Source organism: Thalia democratica, chromosome 4 (assembly GCF_965202585.1).
Source record: "Thalia democratica chromosome 4, ktThaDemo2.hap1.1, whole genome shotgun sequence".
NCBI classification, from domain to species: domain Eukaryota; kingdom Metazoa; phylum Chordata; class Thaliacea; order Salpida; family Salpidae; genus Thalia; species Thalia democratica.
The window spans coordinates 83144896-83163205 of record NC_139168.1 but is presented as its reverse complement, the minus strand read 5'-3'; the positions used below and the strand labels follow the sequence as shown (position 1 = coordinate 83163205).

The window sequence follows — 18310 nt, the reverse complement described above, 5'->3', positions numbered from 1 at the left end:
TAAATAATCTTTGCAAAAGAATATTATCTTTTATAAGACTACAGTAATTTACAAAACTATAGATTTAATTCATAATCATAATTTTTATAATAAAATAATTTAGGTAACTTTTGTTACCCTTGTACTTATGAACTTTAAAAACTTTGAATAGTAAATATAAACCTAAAGATGCATTTCCTAATTCATCTTATTTTTTTATCAAATCTCATTCTATTTAAAAGTTGGACAAAACTGATAAAATTAGCAGTACAAGAAAATTTAGTATGTTGTACAGTCTAAAATATAGCCAGTGTTTTAGTTTAAAATAGTTTTACATATGTAATTATATAAGTAAAATTGTTTTTATATGATAAATTTTAACATCAATTTTTGGTTTATGTTTAGTTTAAATGATCACTTTGTTGTGAAATAATTTCATAAAAACATTTTAATTATGAATTGAATTTTTATAAAGTTTTGTATACCTTAAACGTAAACTTAATCTTTACTTATTTAACATATTTCTACGGCAATCTACTAACTTTCGTTTTCAGATATTTCGAATAAATTTCATAAACTTGTATGAAATTTTTTTGTTAAGTTTAAATACATTTTGAATCTGAATAACATGATCCTTTACAATCAAACTTACTTTTAAACAAATTTACTGCTTCTTACTAATTTATTTTTTGTACGTTTTAGAAGTTGAAAGTTTTAGTTTTTTTTAAAGCAACACTACTTAGTTGGAAAAGTATACAAAAAGTTCCTAACTATCACATATTGTTTTGTTATAAAAAAAACTGTTAAGTTGAAGTAGTTTAAAGAGTTAAAGAAATTATTTTCAACATTTGAAAAAATTAACTAACTGATAAAGTGTTCAAAACTAGTTGGATATAACTGTAAATATATGTATTAAAATTTATGTATACTAAACAATTGTTTAGCATATTCATATTTTTAAGGGCAAAAATAGTTGTACATTTCTTATGACACATGTATGAAAGATTAGTTTTGTTTGATATAAACTTCGTTTTCAACTACAAAAAGGGTTTGAGCAACGATCAAAAAGGGTAAAACTTGGTAAATGAACTTAATAAAAAAAAAAATTAAAAATTACAAAATAATCTTATACATGTTTATAAACATTTTGATAAATTTAAACGGTTTATAATCTACTAAAGCATATTTTAAAAACAAGAACAAAATAGGTAAATATTTACAATTAGTTTTGCTGAACTTGTTTAAGTGTACTTATTTATTATACTGTATACAAAACTTGGACAATGTATTGATTTCCGCATGTATTTAGTTTTCGTATTCACTTTATTCAATAAACAACAGATATAAAATACTTTCATTTCATAAACATTGAACTAAAAGAAATTAAATTGTTAAACTTTGATGTGTTTGATTTAATGTTTTATAATATTTTAGAATGTAAAATCAAAATAACAAAAATAAAAATACTTTCCAAACTTGCTTAAATTAACAGAAAGAGAAAAACAACTGAATGAAAACGTGATGATAACATACAAACGACCGCAGACTATTGCAACTTTACTAACTAACTACAAGAAATTAGCTCATGAAGTTAATAATGAAGAAGGAATTTCATCCCCTTGTGGTAAATGTTTGCTTTGCAAAGATACAATGGTAAAGAAAACAAGCTTAGTAAAGTTAAAAAACAGAAAAACGATAAAATTGAAAAAAAACTTAAATTGCAAAAATTTTGGGATATATGCGGCGAAATGTAGTGAATGCGAAGAGTTCTATGTCGGCCAGACAATCACGTCCTTTTCGCAAAGATGGTGCTCTCACAGACACATCTGGAAGAGTACAACCACAGATGATGTTAGTGATAGAGCAGCACTTAAAATACATTACGCCAAAAAACACAAAACATCAAAAAAAGATTTAAAAGAAGCTTTTTCAATTATCTTTGTAGACACCACTAAAAATTATTCAGACTTAGATTTTTTAGAAAGTAAATGGATCAATTAACTCGAAGCAACAATAAATATAAACAAAACTATATTACCACTTTACAGATAATTGACTAGGTTACTATTATTTAACATGTTTTAATATTTATAAAGTTTTTTGATTATACATTTCTAAATAACTTAACAAGTTAAGGTTATACGCCTTACTACTTTTATAGACTTATTTATTATGATTATTTACTCTATTTATTTTTGATTTTTTAACTTCAACCAACAATAAGCTCGATTACTATTTTTATTTTTGTTATTTTGATTTTACATTCTAAAATATTATAAAACATTAAATCAAACACATCAAAGTTTAACAATTTAATTTCTTTTAGTTCTTTGTCTTTGATTTTTTTATTTTTATTTATTTTATTTCAATTAGTTTTTGCGAGTTTAAACTAGAGATACTAATAAGATTTACTTTTTGAAAAACTTTTGAAAGACAGACTTTTAAAACATAGTTTACCTTAAAACTTGATTTATAGTTACGTAATAATATCCTTTTTTGAACTTTTATATGCAAGAAGATTTTGAATTAATCAGTTCTAATTGTCTACTGAAGAAGATTTTGAAAGTACTTTAGACAATATAACGTTTACTAATAAATTTGTAGATTTTTTGTTAAATAAAAATAACTTTTTTATTTAAAACGATCGATAAAGGCAAAAAAATCACAAAGAACTTCACACAACTAAGGGAAGATTTGAGACACTTAAAACTAAAATAAACATTGAATAAATACTAAATGTAGACTTTAAATTTCTGTTACCTTAAAATTTACTTATTTTAAGTTATGTTATTTAAATAAATTAATAATTCATGCTCTTTTAACCTTAATATTTTAATCAACTACATAGAATAATAATCTAAGTAAAGATTTTGATTATTCATATCTAATGGGAAGTAAAATAAAAAGTTATTCAAGAAAAATTTTAAATAAATTTTTAATATATATCTATTAATCTTACTTATACATAAGCATTTAAACAAAAGAGCGTAGAAATAAAAAAACTTTTACAAAAACATATTTATGATTCGGTGACAATATGTAAATAGTTTCTTTTCAGGGAGTTTTCGTTGGGCGATTGTACTTTTTGAGTAAAAAGGGTTTGTACAGCTTTGCTTAAGGCTTATTTCCTAGCAATCATAAGTAGATGGTAAGTTGTTGATACTCCAAGAGATTACCTGTGTGTTGATTAAACAAACTTAATTTAAAATATGTAATAAAGCATTTTTTTACTTCTTTTTCAATCTCTTATTGTAGTTTATATTAAACATATTCTTAAACTTTTAATTAACAAGATGATAATTACCACTAAAATATCAATAATAACTTTGAGCTACTTTAATTTTTATTAGCTGTGGCCAAAAAAAAATTGTATAAATTAAAACAGAAATTATAAAGTAAATAAATTACACCCTTAGTTATGAAGAACTGTTGTAATCAATAAATAGAGATTTTAAACTTTCATTACTCAAGTACAAGTAAATTTTCAACATTTTCAATTGGTATATTAACCACAAAACAGGATATAACATTTTACATCACAAAACTTAATTTATAACTTTTATTTTGTATAAACACATTAAGTAAAATTTTCAATTTAAGTGTATTAAAGTATTTAGATGTATACGATAACATAGACTCAACAATGATATTTTTAACAACTGTTTGTAACAAAAATATTTAAACTGTTTCAAGCTTAGTATTAAATCTGCAATTAAATGCATGACATGTGCTTACATAAAACAAAAATTTTAAACTTTATTCTAGATGTCAATTGCAAATTACTTGAAACAAATTCTTTTTTGAGTACATTATTAATTATAGAATTTGGAATTTTCTTGGAACTGTTTTTCTATTGAGTATACAACGATTTCATTTAGAATTGTCAAGAAAACGTAAATGAAAACAAAGCAATCATATATTTTACATTTATATATATTTTATAAAATGTTAAACTAAACACTTAATGGCTGAAAAAAATTTTCATTATTCTATAGAGTTTATTAGATTTTCATAGTATTTAAGGGTCGGCTGCAGTTCTAAGGCCGCTTCTGATTGGTTTTTAGTTGTTTTTTGGCTACATTAGACACCTTTGATTATTTAGGTAGCAAAATTTTGAACATTCTTTAAAATCTAAATTAAACACTAATAATTTACTTATATGAAGTATGTCAAACATTTGGGTCATAATAATATTTACAACTTTGCCAGCTAAGAAAATCTGATTATAAAATTTTAAGAATTAATTTATTTAAAGAAGTTAAAACTGCATTAAAACTTGACAACCGCTACCATGTATAAGAAAACAATTCAACAATTATATTTTAGTTTATTATGGCTACATTTTGAAATATGAACATCTTAAATTGTTTCTAAGATATTGAAAAATTTATAAAAACACGTTACAACTGCTTACATAAAACAAAAGTTTTATGCTTTATTTTAAATGCCAATTGCAATTTACTTGAAACACGATCTATTCTAAGTACATTATTATTTTCAGAATTTGGAATTTTCTTGGAACTGTTTTTCTATCAAGTATACAACGATTTCATTTAGAATTGTCAAGAAAACGTAAATGGAAAGTTATCTTATATTTTACAGCAAAATATACTTTTATCAAGTTAAACTAAACACTTAATGGCTGAATAAACTTACATTATTCTTGAAGCGTATCATATTTCTCATAAACATTTAATATGCTGCTTTTGAAATTTTTTAAGATTTAAATTTAAATGTTTTTTTTTTTTTCTCAAAAACTTTTTTTGCTCAAAAGTCTCCACAGTTTTTGAATTTTAGTCAACTAGACCAGCTGTGTTTATTACGAAACTTGATAATAAACAAATTGCTCTTTATGTTAATATTTGTTTTAACAGTTTCAGTGGACTAACTTATTGATCAAGCATTTCTAAATTACCTAACAATTATCACAATTTCAAGAAACCAGCTTTTCTGATGGGCAAGGAACTGGGTGGCTTCCTGGAATGGTGAATTTTGTTTCCTAGATCAGGGAAACTCCCCTTATGTTCACCACAACCCACTACGCCGCTGCATATCCGTCCCCCACACTTCCATCATGCCCGGATGATGATCCAAGTTCGGGGTTTTCCCTATGATGATACGTCAGCAGTTGAGGTCGTACAGGGCGGCAACATTCGCTAAAATAAAAATATACAAATTGCAACCGCCCAGGTCTTAAGTTTTATAGTAATTTCAAAAAGTAGTAGTATTAAATTAAATCCATAAAAACAACCAGACATTTGTATGAGTATTTAGACAAATTCACACCAACAAAATAAAATATCAAGACATATTTTAATTCAATTGAAATACTCTAAAAATAGTTAGTTATACTTAAAAACTGCATTTATTATTAACTTTTTTTTTCAATTTTTAAAACAGTCTCACCTTACTTTTTGTTAACAATTCCTTCTTTAATAGATCACAATTTTCTATGACACCATCAATAGTTAGTGCAAAATTCTTGCATCATTTTCAAGGTAAGAAGCTTAAATTGTATGGAAACAATATTATTGAACTCCAATTGATAGCAGTCCATTTTATGTTCATGTTTTATTATTTATAAAATCTGTTTTTTAATTATAAATTAACTCAACTTTCACTATAAAACTGTTAAATTGTTTAGAAAATTTTAAATAAGAAGCAACAAGTTTTACGCAAATATTTACAACTTAGACATTTCAAAATTACTTTTAACACTTTTTTAAATTCGTTTAAAGAAAATCTAGCACATTCAGTAAATATACACTCAGAAAAGACAACAATATAAATGGAACGCTTTTTTTGGTAAGTGCAAATAGTTAAACAAAACTTGAAATTCAAACTTTAAAAATTCAAAACAACGAAACAGAGTTATGGAAATGTTTATTATTATTATATATAACTGCTAAAAAGTACAAAATTCAATATGAGCTTAATTACTAAAAAGAGTTCTTTTTCAATAGTAATTCTTTGCATTCAACACAATTTTTGTTCACTTTACCAAAAACGCGTAAAAAAAACTGCTAATATTATGTAACAAAATTTGTAAGATTAACATTTGTTGAATAGTTCTTTAATTCGGTGGTAAAAAATAATAAGCAAGTATTGTAGAAGAGTATTCATGCAAAATAGAAAACCCATTTATGAAAATTGCACTGTTTTCAACTTAACCTAATTTTATTTATTTCAAAAAAGATTGGCGTTTTTTCAATCAAGATGTTAACATTCTTTTAAATATTAAGTAAAAATGGTGACTCTCAAATATTCAAGTACGCACATGTTATCTTTTTTTTTGATTTTCATCTTTTTTTCTAGTGCGTATTTTGAACATATTGAGCCACCAAATTCAAAATATATAATCATTGTTATCACAAAAACTCCCCGTTCAAGGAATAATAATCCTTGTAAAAATGGAGTACTACAAAAACCATAAAAAAGTTCATGAAAAACACTTTAAACATGGAACTTTTAGCAGTAAAATTTCCAATCAACAAGTTAAGTGAAAAATTACTGTTTTTTCTGAGCTAGCCAATGGCAAATTAAACAGCAGTTTTGAAATTTTCAAAAAAAATTATTTCACATCTAACCCAGCTCTGTGGCCGATTTAGAAAACTTTTAAAATTTCCGCCAAAAAATTGCCTTTTAATTAGCCATTGCTAGCTTGTGCATTCTCCAAATTCAAAATATCTTAATAAATTGAATTTTAATATTCCTTACATATAAAAAACTGTTTAGAAGTTCAAATATCGAAAACTTTTTAATAAATCCCTGAAGTTTGTCATTTTCACAATATGAAAACTGCAGAATAAAAATTTAAGGCTTCAAAAAACCTTGCAATTCAGAAAGTCCACCTTTAATAGGATTTATATTAAAACATTTTAATCAAAACACTTTTTATAAATGCGAACTATTTCAGAAGTTTTTAAACTCAGGTGGACTTTGTAAAACACTTTTTAAAATAAAAAAAGTAAACATAAATTGTTCACAAACTTCAGTTGAAACTATTTCGAACAGTAACTCGTGTCCAAAATTTTTTATAATCTAAAAATCTAAACATACTAGTAAAATTTAAACAAAATAACATTATTTTCAAATCTTAACTTAAAAAATGGTTTGAGTAAAGTATCAAAATACTTCTAAAAATCTGATGTAAAACTATTACCAAAACTTTACACAATATTTATATAGTAGCTGCAACATACTTTTTCAAAAGCAGCAAAATTACTAAAACGTTTTTTTTCTAAACCAGTTAAGCTTTAAAATCAGTTCTCAACAAAAACGCCCTATATTCAACCGAATATGGTCATTAAAAATCAAAAAATTGTCACAATTTTCCATCGAAATCGTCCAAGACTTCATAGGAAACACAGTCTTTAGTCGGATTTCAGCTGAAATCGACCGGTACATCAAATATATTTACTTTTCTTCAGGTTCTTCCTGGTGGTACTCTGCGACGTAGAGGGACTTCTCAATGTTGGGAGGAATCGGCCTGATGATGGTCTGGAGCTCATTCTCTATTTTCATCAGGTTAAATCGGTCCTCATGAGTTATCAGGTTGACAGCGAGTCCCAAGTGGCCGAATCTACCGGAGCGTCCAATTCTGTGAAGGATTAAGTGCTTATTAGTATATTGAATCTATATATGTAACTAGATTTAGTTTAATAAAAATAATATGCATACTTAAGTATTTGGGACTGTAAACAATATAAACTTCAATAATATGCATTGATAGATTTGGTTTTATAAAAGTTTTGTATAATGAGCTTTATCAGTTGAATCTAAAAACTTATTATTCATTTTTTACTTATTTATTATGTGAATATAATCACCTGTGCAAGTAAGTCTCAGGCATTTTGGGGAAATCAAAATTGATAACGACGTTGACCGCCTGAATATCAATTCCCCTGGTGAACAAGTCGGAGCAAACCAAATTCCTGCAGCTACCCTCTCTGAAATCGTGGAACACTTTGTTCCTGTACTCCTGAAATATTGATTAATTCTTTATAAACACTGTACTCCAATTTTTTAATTTTAAGAATTATTCTCAATTATTATTTTTATTGTAACCTTTAAATAGAAATTTAGTCTTAAAAATTAAATGTTTTGAGACAGAAATAGTTATTTTAAACTGTTAGCTTTAATGTTTGAAGTTTAAATAAAGTGTTTAAATCTCAACAAAACAAACCTGCTTCATTTTGGCATGGATGTAGTAGGAAGAGAATCCGAGCTGGGTTATTTTCTTTGCAAGAAGTTCTACGCGCTGGGTGCTGTAAAGATTAATGATATAAGTATATAATAATAACAATATTTAGAGAATTGCAATAGAGCTAGGCTTTTTTTCTTCGCAAGAAGAAGAAACAAGTAATCAAAGTTAGCTAATGGATACAAACGCGTTGTGAACTAAAATTAAGCTATATCATTTAAAAAATAACTAATAAGTTCTTATAAACAATATTTAACAAACAAATTTTTATGAAACTTTTTAATAGAATATATACTTAAAATGTATAAAAAAATATAAAAAAGATAAATATGATACGCGCAAGCTTAAATGCGGGTAGAAAATGTTTATAAATATTTTATGCAAATCAGAGCGCTTACAACATGTTATTAAGCCTAAACGTGATTATTTTACACTTATAAACTTTGCAATTAACATATAATTTTGTATAAGTAAAATGTCAGTGATATCATAATGCAATTGTTTTCTTAATTCTATATTAAGTTTTAGTTACTTGAAACAAAGTTAAAAAATGGCCATTAATTGAACAAGTTTGTTAAATAAATACATTTAGTTTGTTATTCATCACAAAAAGAACAACCTTGTTATATAGCTGATGAAATGTATTAACATTCAGCTAAAATATATCACTATATATAAAAACAAACCTATTACAGAAGATGATGGCTTGATTGATCTGCAATTTAGCGAACAGTGTGTTGAGGCAATGCACTTTCTTTTTCTCCTCAACGTAAGCGTAGAACTGGCTGACTCCCTTCAAAGTAAGCTCCTCCATCAAGTTTATCTCGTAGGGATTGTTCATGTGGCTGTTAAAAATTTACAACTTTTTAAGTACTGCGCTGAAAGGTAGATTGTTACAATGTTAGAACTTTAACAACCGAACATTACAAGCCATAGCTTGTATGAAACAATTGAAGTGATTTTTTTTGAATTTGACAATTTATATTAAACTATGCATACGTACACAGTAACAAACTAAATTTTTATGAAAGATTCGACAGATAGTGGAAAAGATTTACATCTAGATAAAATTTAGATCAAAAACTACTTAGAGTATTAATCTTGAAAATATATTCAACCTAAATTAAAATTTTAGTTAAAAAAACTTAATCAGTTGCAAGTAATTCTATTTTAATAAACGTTACATCTCAGGAAAAATCAAAAAAAAATAAAACTTAGTCTATTAGAATTGTAGCATATCATAATATTCGCTTACACTCTATAACTATTTCAAAAATTACATAATTAGAAACAAGGCAAAAAAGCAATAAAAATATCTAAAATAATAGCATACTTTCGCATGAAGGATTCAACAGATAGAGGGAATGTTGCTGAAAACAATAACATCTGTCTGCTTCTAGGTAGCATGCTTTGCAATTCCACCATCATTCGGTGGAAGTCTGATGACAACAATTTGTCCGCTTCGTCCAATACAAGCATGTGGCATTTCTAACATAAAAGTTATTCATTTAATTCTTTAAGTTCGTTTCCCTTAAACATACTACAATTGACATATTAATCTCAAGTGCATTTGTTACATTCAAAATACACACCAATTTTCGGTTTATTTTTACTAAAAAGTTAATGCATAACGACATTATATTTAGAAAGTTAATGATATTACGCATAACGACATTATTACAAACAAATAGTAAGCAACAAAATAGCTATAATGTAAAATTTAAACTAACTTGAACTTTAGCGATGCCTTTTCTAATCAGATCTAGAATTCTACCGGGAGTCGCTACTATCATGTGAATATCTTGCTCAAGTCTCATAATGTCGTCTCTCAAGTTGGTACCACCTGAATTAAAATACTGAACTAAAGCACATGAAGGTTCAATGATATCAACCTAGAATGAGTGCAAAATACTGAAATATGTACTTATTTAAAATTTAGAATTTTACTGTTAAAAATTAAATTCTGAAAGTAAACTAGATTGTTGTTAGTTAAAACTAAATTGAAATGTTAATAAATCATTTACAAACTTTATTTCATGTTTTAAATGACATACTTTTCAAATGTAATAAAACCAAACACCAACCTGTAGTGACCATGACATTCAAGTTGTCCATAAACTTTGAAAGTTCAATTGCAATCTGGCTGGTCTGGAGGGCCAGTTCTCTTGTGGGCACAACAACAATAGCTTGTATTTCCTGTTAATTAATTTATTATTTCTACAACTTTTATGTAATTAGACTAACATTGAAATTCTTTTAAATAACAATTCAAAAAAGTTTATCAGTTAAAAAGAGTCAAACAGTTCAAAAATTTTAACATTTAAATGTAGTTATGTAGGTAGTTGTTGTGTTTCTAACAATTATTGAGTATTGAATTAATAAGTTCTATTTTTAGTACCATATCAAAATCAATTACCGTGACTTTGACATCAATTGATTCCAACATGGGAATCAGGTAGGCACCGGACTTTCCAGTGCCGTTTTTTGCTCTAGCCAGCACATCTCTTCCTGAAAGAGCAATTGGAATAGCCTCTTCCTGAATGGGAGATGGATTCTCCCAACCTGTAAGTTTGAATAGATGTTATAAAAAGAAAAAAAACAAATGGTAAAACAGCTATTTTATTTTAATTAAATACTGTTAGCAAACATAACAAATCTTAGTAAGTAAGTTGTATTGAAAACTAATTCATTAGCTTTTAATACAGCTGACTTTCAACAATAAAAACAGCAGCTATTTCTCAAGAACTAAACCAGTTTCTTAACTATTTTAAAATTTAACTAAACAATAAAAATATGAACATAAAAAACAAACCCTTCATGTATATCCCTTTTTGGAGCTCCCTGTCCAAGCACATAGCCTGAAAAGAGAGGCCCTTGGTGTTGGTAACATCTTCCGTCTTTTTCCTGTTGTCTCTCTTTATTTTTCCCTCCTTCATCATCTGTTCCTTCCACTCCTCGCTCGTCTGCTCCTTCTGTTGCTGTTGATGTGGTTGTTGTTCGAAGTTGACTTTGCCCTATGGTGAAAAATTATTAATTTGTGAAGCCAAAAAACAGTGTGTTGCTGTATGATTATTAAAAAAGAATTATGACAAATGTTTAAACTATTGACTATTCTGTGATGGATAACTTTGTTGTTTGGCCAAGTACAAGTTACATGAACAGTTAATATAAAACAAATTCATACCTGCTGAACACTACATGGATAAAAGTACGTATAACTATTTAAAGTATGGATAATAATCCTCAGTGCACAAATTTGTTCAAACAATAATTAAATTTACTTACCATTTTAAGATCCAACTAACATAAAGTTTATATTTATTTGATTAAAATTCAAAAAACAACCTGCTGGTTTGTATGGGGACGGACGTTATTTGGAGCTTGGCCTCTTGGGTTCTGTAGAATCTGCTGCTGAAAAAATAAACAAAAATTAATTCAACTGATCAAAAAACAACCGTTACAAGACGACCAGTTGAATTTTTAAAAAATTGACCCATGCTGTATAAGTATATAAAAAGCTTTTTAAACAAATACACCCATGTTTAAATTATAAAATTAGTAAAAACAATATGGAAACCATTTTATTAACTTTCTGTGAATGATTGGTATAGAACTTAATTTAGTAACAAAAATATTATCTTGCCACATGTTATATCCAATTGATTTTAAAAAAATTCAATTGGTACCTTAATAGAATTGAAACTTATTTTTAAAAGACCTTGGTTTTTATAAGTATTTTTTGGGTCGAAGTTTGTTATTTTTTTAACAAAAAAAAATGTTATTTTTAACAATGTAGATGGAATTATCTTTATGCTATTTAAATGGTCACCTTATAGCGTTTGAAGCTTTAGTCGGGCAGATTTCTGATAAAGAAAAAAAATATTTTTTTTCTCAATAGATATTTGAGGTATTATCTACCCAACTAATAATTTTAAAAGCTAGCTTTTTAAAGACCAATAAAAATAATTGTCCTTAATCTGCTGTGTTTTTGAATAGGTTTTTCATCTTGCTAAGTTAAAAACAAGAATATTATTTAACATAGGCTAATTCTAAATCAGTCATATTCAAAAAAAACATTTTTTTATCAAGATGTTTAAATTACCGTAAGTGTAGCTTTATATATTTACATAAATTATAAGTCACGAAGTGACGAACTACATTATCCAAATGTGTTTTTATAACACCAGTCTAAGCATTAAATTATTGACATTTAACATTAAATTTAATAATAATATTGTTTGCACTATTAAATCAAGTTATTACAGTTTTTAAAGCACATTTTCCTTCATTAATAAGTAAAATTTTATTTCTTCTCAAATCAATCTTAAATATCTACATTACCTCATAGTTATATATTTATTTAATTACTACTGTAGAGTTAATGTTCTTTTTTTGCAAGTCTTGGGACATTGTTTGAAATTTACTTTTCACGTTTAACCTTTAATACTGTGTTTCTTTACAAACCTGATCAATGTGATTAAACTGTTCATTAATATCAAACTGCTTGTTTAGGTTCAATTGGTGGTTAAACTCTTGTATTGCTTTCTCTATTTCATCATTACTCAGTAGGGAATTAGACTGCTATTGTGTTAGTACAAAAATATAATTTAAAACTTTTTATTTTAATATTATAACATAAAGAAAAAAATTGAAAATTTTCATCTTGTTTTTAATTTCTACAAAACTTTTGTATATTTTGATTATGTACAACATTTTTTTTATTTAACTAGTTTTGAAAAACAAAAATGTTTAAGTTATATAATAATAAATTGAAATCTTAAATACACTTTGTATAAATCATTTATTTTACCTCATTTGATTGTGTGTTTTCTAACAAAGTACACGGTGCATTTGTTAAAAAACTTTCTCGTGTGGTTTTTGGTTGTGTTTGTTCAAGATAGGATGAAACCCAGTTTTGTTTCAGGTATGAGTTAAAATAGTCGCTTGGCTGGATTTTGTACAAAAATATTTAATTTGGATTTGTTTACTATTTTGAAATTTAAATATCAATAATTAATTTTCCTGGCAGATAAAATATTTTTTAATTGTTTAACAATTTCTTAATTAGTAGTTTATACAAAAATAATGAATTTTTAACACTATTTAGCTCCTCTGATAGTTTACTTACATTTTAGGCTGTCACCAATTTACATTGTTATGGTAAATAAATTTTTAGTGCTATCTCTTTTATAAAATTTATTATTGTAAATATCTTAAATAAGTTATTTATTTTACCTCGTTACTGAGCATACTGGGTGGTAATTTTGTTTCTAAATCTGGCAAAATAGGTTGAAAATTTTGTTGTTGTTGTTGAAAATTTTGTTCTTGTCGTAGGATTTGTTGGTGCATATCAATTGGAGCAATTAGTACACTTGGCTAGTAGTTATACAAAAAAGAATAGGTTAAATTTAAATAATAAGTATAATACCACATTGGATTTTTTTAAGTACTTTTTTGTCAATTTTCCATGGTTGTAAACAAGAAAAACATCTGAAGTTAAGTTAAACAGCTGATAAAAAAAGAAAAAAAAATTTAAGGTATCACTGTATTTTTTTTTGATGCCCTTTTCAGAACAATGTTCCAAACAAGCATTCCTGATTGAAAAACCTAATATTATCAGTGACTGACACTAACGTATACAAATTTTATACTTTTAAATGATATCTAACTAATAAACTTTGAGCTTTCTCACCTTGTTGACAACTGGGATTTTCTGTGGCATTTGCGGCCTCTGCTGCTGAGCGTTCATCTGCTGTGTTCTATGTTGCAACCCCTGAAGTTGTTGTGGTTGCTGGGGAAATTTTGGTCCCATCCTCTGCGTCCTCTGCTGTGGCTGGGTTGTGGCTGGATTTTGCGCCCTCTGCTGGGCTTGTTGTTTGTTTGTGGTGTTTTCCATTACTTATTTTGTAACTTTGAATATTATTTATAGCTGCAATGAATATTTAAATTTAGGTGTTGGTTTGAGTTTTTTAATTCATGTACAATTGTCACTCAAAGATGAAAATTTTTAAACGGTGAGTCACAAAACTGGTTAATATAAATAGATAAATACACATATGTAATTTCTAGTTTTGGACATTAATATTTAAATGTAAAGGAGTTTTGACTATTAGTTTTTAGTTATAACTTATGTAAAAATTATCAGGGTAATTAACTAGTTTATCAAGGTAAAAGTATAAGAGTTTTTAAAGAAACTTTGTATTTTATACTAAACAAAATTTATGTATATATACTTTAATTGCTAAAAATAAACCACATTTCTATATATTTCACATTAATAATTTACTAAGAATGTTATGGTTATTTCCTTTTATTAACATTTTAATTTAAAAAAATTTCAAGTCACCAATTTTTTTTTTAAATTTTTCTTAAAAATAAAACTTGACTTTATTTAAATCTTAAGAAATTATGAATAACTTGATAAATAAATTCTATTTTTTAAAAATTTCGAATTTAAAAAATAATTAAATGAAACATTTTTTTTACATCTCACTATAAATACACTTACCAGATTTTAAATTGGTTAACAATTTTAAAAATGTTACTGAATGTTATTTCATATATATTCGGAGAGCATTCATTTTTTGAATAATTACAAAAACTTTGATAACTCATAAATTGTATTGTAACCATGTATTGAAACAAAAATTTGAGAGAATTAGTCATTTGTTAGAGTTATCAAAACAGAATGTGAATGTTGCTTACTCAACCAATCATAACAGTAATGAATAAATGATAATTCAACAACATTGTATTGAATGAACAAAAGTATAAAATTTATAATTGTTGCATAACAATTTTTTTGTATATTTGTTTTTGTGTAGGTTTTTATAGATGAAAAAATTAATTACATAAAATTATGTTCAATTACTCAACTCTGTAAAACTATTTTGGTTAATAAATTTCTGTTACTTATTATGTCAGCTATTAAGTTTGCTATACATTATAAGCTGAATTTATTAAAACTTTAAATCTTACACTTAATTTATAATTTAGTTTAGCTATTATTACACAATTTAACTTTTGCTTTAAATGTATCTTTATTATTTTATTTTTCAGTTTATTATTTTAAATCTTTTTTGTTACAGTTTTATATTTTAATATCTATAAAACACATATTTTATACTTTTCTGCTAGGTCTTTAAGTTAATATATACTAACTACTTTTATTTTAATTTATATGCTTGACTAAAAATCTTTATAATTATAATTTATTTTAATCATACTAAGTATAAGATAAATATTTAAATAAATCTAGTTAACATAAAAAAACAACTATAAATTAATCTTCTTTATTATAAGTAGCATGTATTTTTAATTGATACTTGAAACACAATTATACTAACAATGTAGCTCCAACACCCTACCTAGTGATTATAATTTAACTAATAACATATAACCAATTAGTTAATTACTATATATTGCTAAGAAATAATTAATCACTAGATGGAGCTTTATATTTATTTATATAATTTTTATCCTCTAGGTGGCGATAAGACTAATGGGAATTCCCCTAATAAATTACTTTAAGGTGTGTTCATGGTTTAATTTTTTCAAAAAATTTATAAAATTTTGACTTCAATTTGATAAGAACTAAAGTTTAATAGTCGAGTTGGTAAGATTTTACCATGATCTTGTGGCAACTTGAGAAGATTGACCTACAATTTTCAGCTCAATATTGGTTTGTACTTAGATAGACAATTTTAAGTTCAATATTGGTTTGAACCTTGAGAAGATTGACAATTTTCAGCTCAATATTGGTTTGAACTTAAAAAGATTGACCTACAATTTTCAGCTCAATATTGGTTTGTACTTATACTTTATTTTGATATTCAATTTAATCAAAATTTGATAATATAAATCAATTACTCAAATTTATGGCAATGACATTGCTCTATTGATTTTTAAATTTTTTAATCAAAATAAGCACTGGACTAAAGTAAAATAGTATTATTATTAAATTAGTATAATATTTTAAATACTACCAGCCTATTATTAAAAGAAGTTGACTTAAACCTGCTTGATTGAGTGGCATTTTTAATTTTTGTTATTTAATTGTTATAAAATTTATTTCAAACTATTTTAATGAATATTTTTTTTTTCTTTTATACTTTGGTGGCAAAATTTTATCAGAATTTTTTGGTTGACAAACCCAAATCAAATAATTTATTTTTAAAATCAATAAGTTTAGCATACCCTAACTTGCTTAGTCTAATTATTTTAATGAAAACTGTGGGGAAAACTTTTGTTTAGTTTTTTTTTTTGAATAAAAAAAGAAGAATAGGTCAGAAAATTTATTCTACAGCAAAAACTCATTATTGAAAACAGCTAGAATGCAATTGTGGTTATGATCTTTTACAATTGAAAATTTTTTTTGCACGTATAGTAATAAAAATTTGTATACCTACTATTAAAGACCATTATGTTACCATATATAAATTAATCTTTATTAAAAATTATATATGGTTTTAATGTTACAGTAACTAGATGGATTTTCAAAAATAAATGTTTAATCAATTCTCACAATTATATGAGCAATAAATTTGTCAAAAATAAGGCTCTCATATTAAACTAGAAAACTCCTCTGAAAAAGATAAGAATGAGAAAAATTGGCTATTTTCAAAATCATTATTCTTTGACATTAGATAAAAACAAGAATATTTTGTACCTTATTATTTATTAGAGCAAGTTTATTTACTGGTACTTAAAAACAGGTTTAATTTTTCAGCAACTACAAGCTATTCAGTATTTTTAGCTTCTTTTTTTGAGTTACCTTTGTTTTACAGTTTTTAAAATTAAAATTTTATCTAAAAAAATTCTAGTCAATTACATTCTAATATAAATGAAATTTAATTTTCTTACACATTTTCAGACTAATAAACTTTTGGCATAGCAAGTTATACACTTTTTAATAATAGAAAAATTTAGTTTGTCTAACTAGTTTGCTGATGTGGCTATTTATACTAGACATAAGTGCTGAGCAAAAAAAAATAAGCAAAATTTGTGTTACATTTTTTAGTGAGTAGGTCTATAGTTTTAAAAAAATAGTAGTAGGCATTTTGTTCTTTTACAAAAAATAATAAATGGAAACTTTTAATATGTTTGTTGCCATATAGTGGAAATACATTAGAATAGGATCCTTATGGGAGGCGCGAACTAAAACGGCAAAAATAGACTATTTCACTAAAAATCTATCTTCTCCTACGTTTTTTGAGATAACTACCTCAAACTTTCAGGAAATGTTCCTTGATATAATTAGAAAATTCTGTCGGAAGGAATTTTGAAAAAAATAAAAAATAAAAATTTTATATATAAAATAAACAAAAAAAACAGTTTTTTTTTTTGTTTTTTTGTTATAAAATTTTTATTTTTTAATTTTTTTAAATTCTGTTCCGACAGAATTTTCTAAATACTGCAAGAAACATATCCTGGAAATTTGAGGTAGTTATCTTAAAAAACGTAGGAGGAGATAGATTTTTAGTGATTTCTAGTTATTTGACATTTTAGTTTGCGCCTTCCATAAGGATCCTATTGTTGCCTCTGACTTTGACCGGCTATATCTTAAAAATTATTTTGAATTTTTTAAATCTGTAAAAAGCATCTTGTAGCTTAGTAAAAACTTTATAAAATAAGATCAAAAACCAAAAAAGGGTGTTTACCCCCCCCTATGCCCTTAAATTACTTTTAGATAAAGTTAGCCTCATGAAAAAGTGACATTAGCCTCATTTTAAAAGTATTAAAGTTGAGCTTTAAAAAGGAACTTTTTTCATGGTGACTATAGAATAAAGAAAGCTTTATTTGTTAATAATAATAATGCGATTTAAATAGAAAATACTTAAGTAAAATGAAGTAAGCTGTCACATGATTAACATATAAGAGGAAGTATATTTCCATAGTTTTTTGGATAGAAACATCTGAAAATTCTGAAATTTAAACAATTTTTATATGTATAGTAATGATATTTCTACTTGACACAAAAAATATGTCACTGTTTTATTAAATAAATGCATTCAGTACACAAGGTTGCCAAAGGTTTTTGAGAAATTTTTTTCAGGTTTTCAAAATTACAAGTTTTTTGATCTATCTTAAGTTTAAATGAAGCTAAAAAAAATACTAAAATAACAACTT

At 25.7% G+C, this 18310-nt stretch overlaps 1 protein-coding gene and 1 long non-coding RNA gene across 3 annotated transcripts; both read right to left on the bottom strand.

Moving 5' to 3' along the window:
• Nucleotides 1-2955: 2955 nt before the first annotated feature.
• Nucleotides 2956-5523, bottom strand: LOC145835078 (uncharacterized). Its single transcript, XR_014369821.1, has 3 exons — nt 5386-5523; nt 4895-5135; nt 2956-3155 (listed from the first exon to the last, which is right to left on the bottom strand). It is a non-coding gene; the product is annotated as an uncharacterized LOC145835078 (long non-coding RNA).
• A 149-nt stretch (nt 5524-5672) lies between these two features.
• Nucleotides 5673-14107, bottom strand: LOC145834254 (ATP-dependent RNA helicase cgh-1-like). Of its 2 annotated transcripts, none has more exons than XM_082941634.1 (11): nt 13875-14107; nt 11528-11590; nt 10995-11196; nt 10599-10744; nt 10267-10378; nt 9913-10025; nt 9516-9670; nt 8869-9027; nt 8165-8246; nt 7809-7960; nt 5673-7579 (listed from the first exon to the last, which is right to left on the bottom strand). In XM_082941634.1, the coding sequence occupies exons 1-11, from the start codon at nt 14076-14078 to the stop codon at nt 7396-7398; spliced, it is 1572 nt and encodes a 523-aa protein (XP_082797760.1). In that variant the 5' UTR covers nt 14079-14107; the 3' UTR covers nt 5673-7395. The 2 variants fall into 2 exon arrangements, with proteins under 2 accessions (XP_082797760.1, XP_082797759.1); XM_082941633.1 differs by having other exon boundaries at nt 5674-7579; nt 11528-11593.
• Between the last annotated feature and the right edge of the window lie 4203 nt (nt 14108-18310).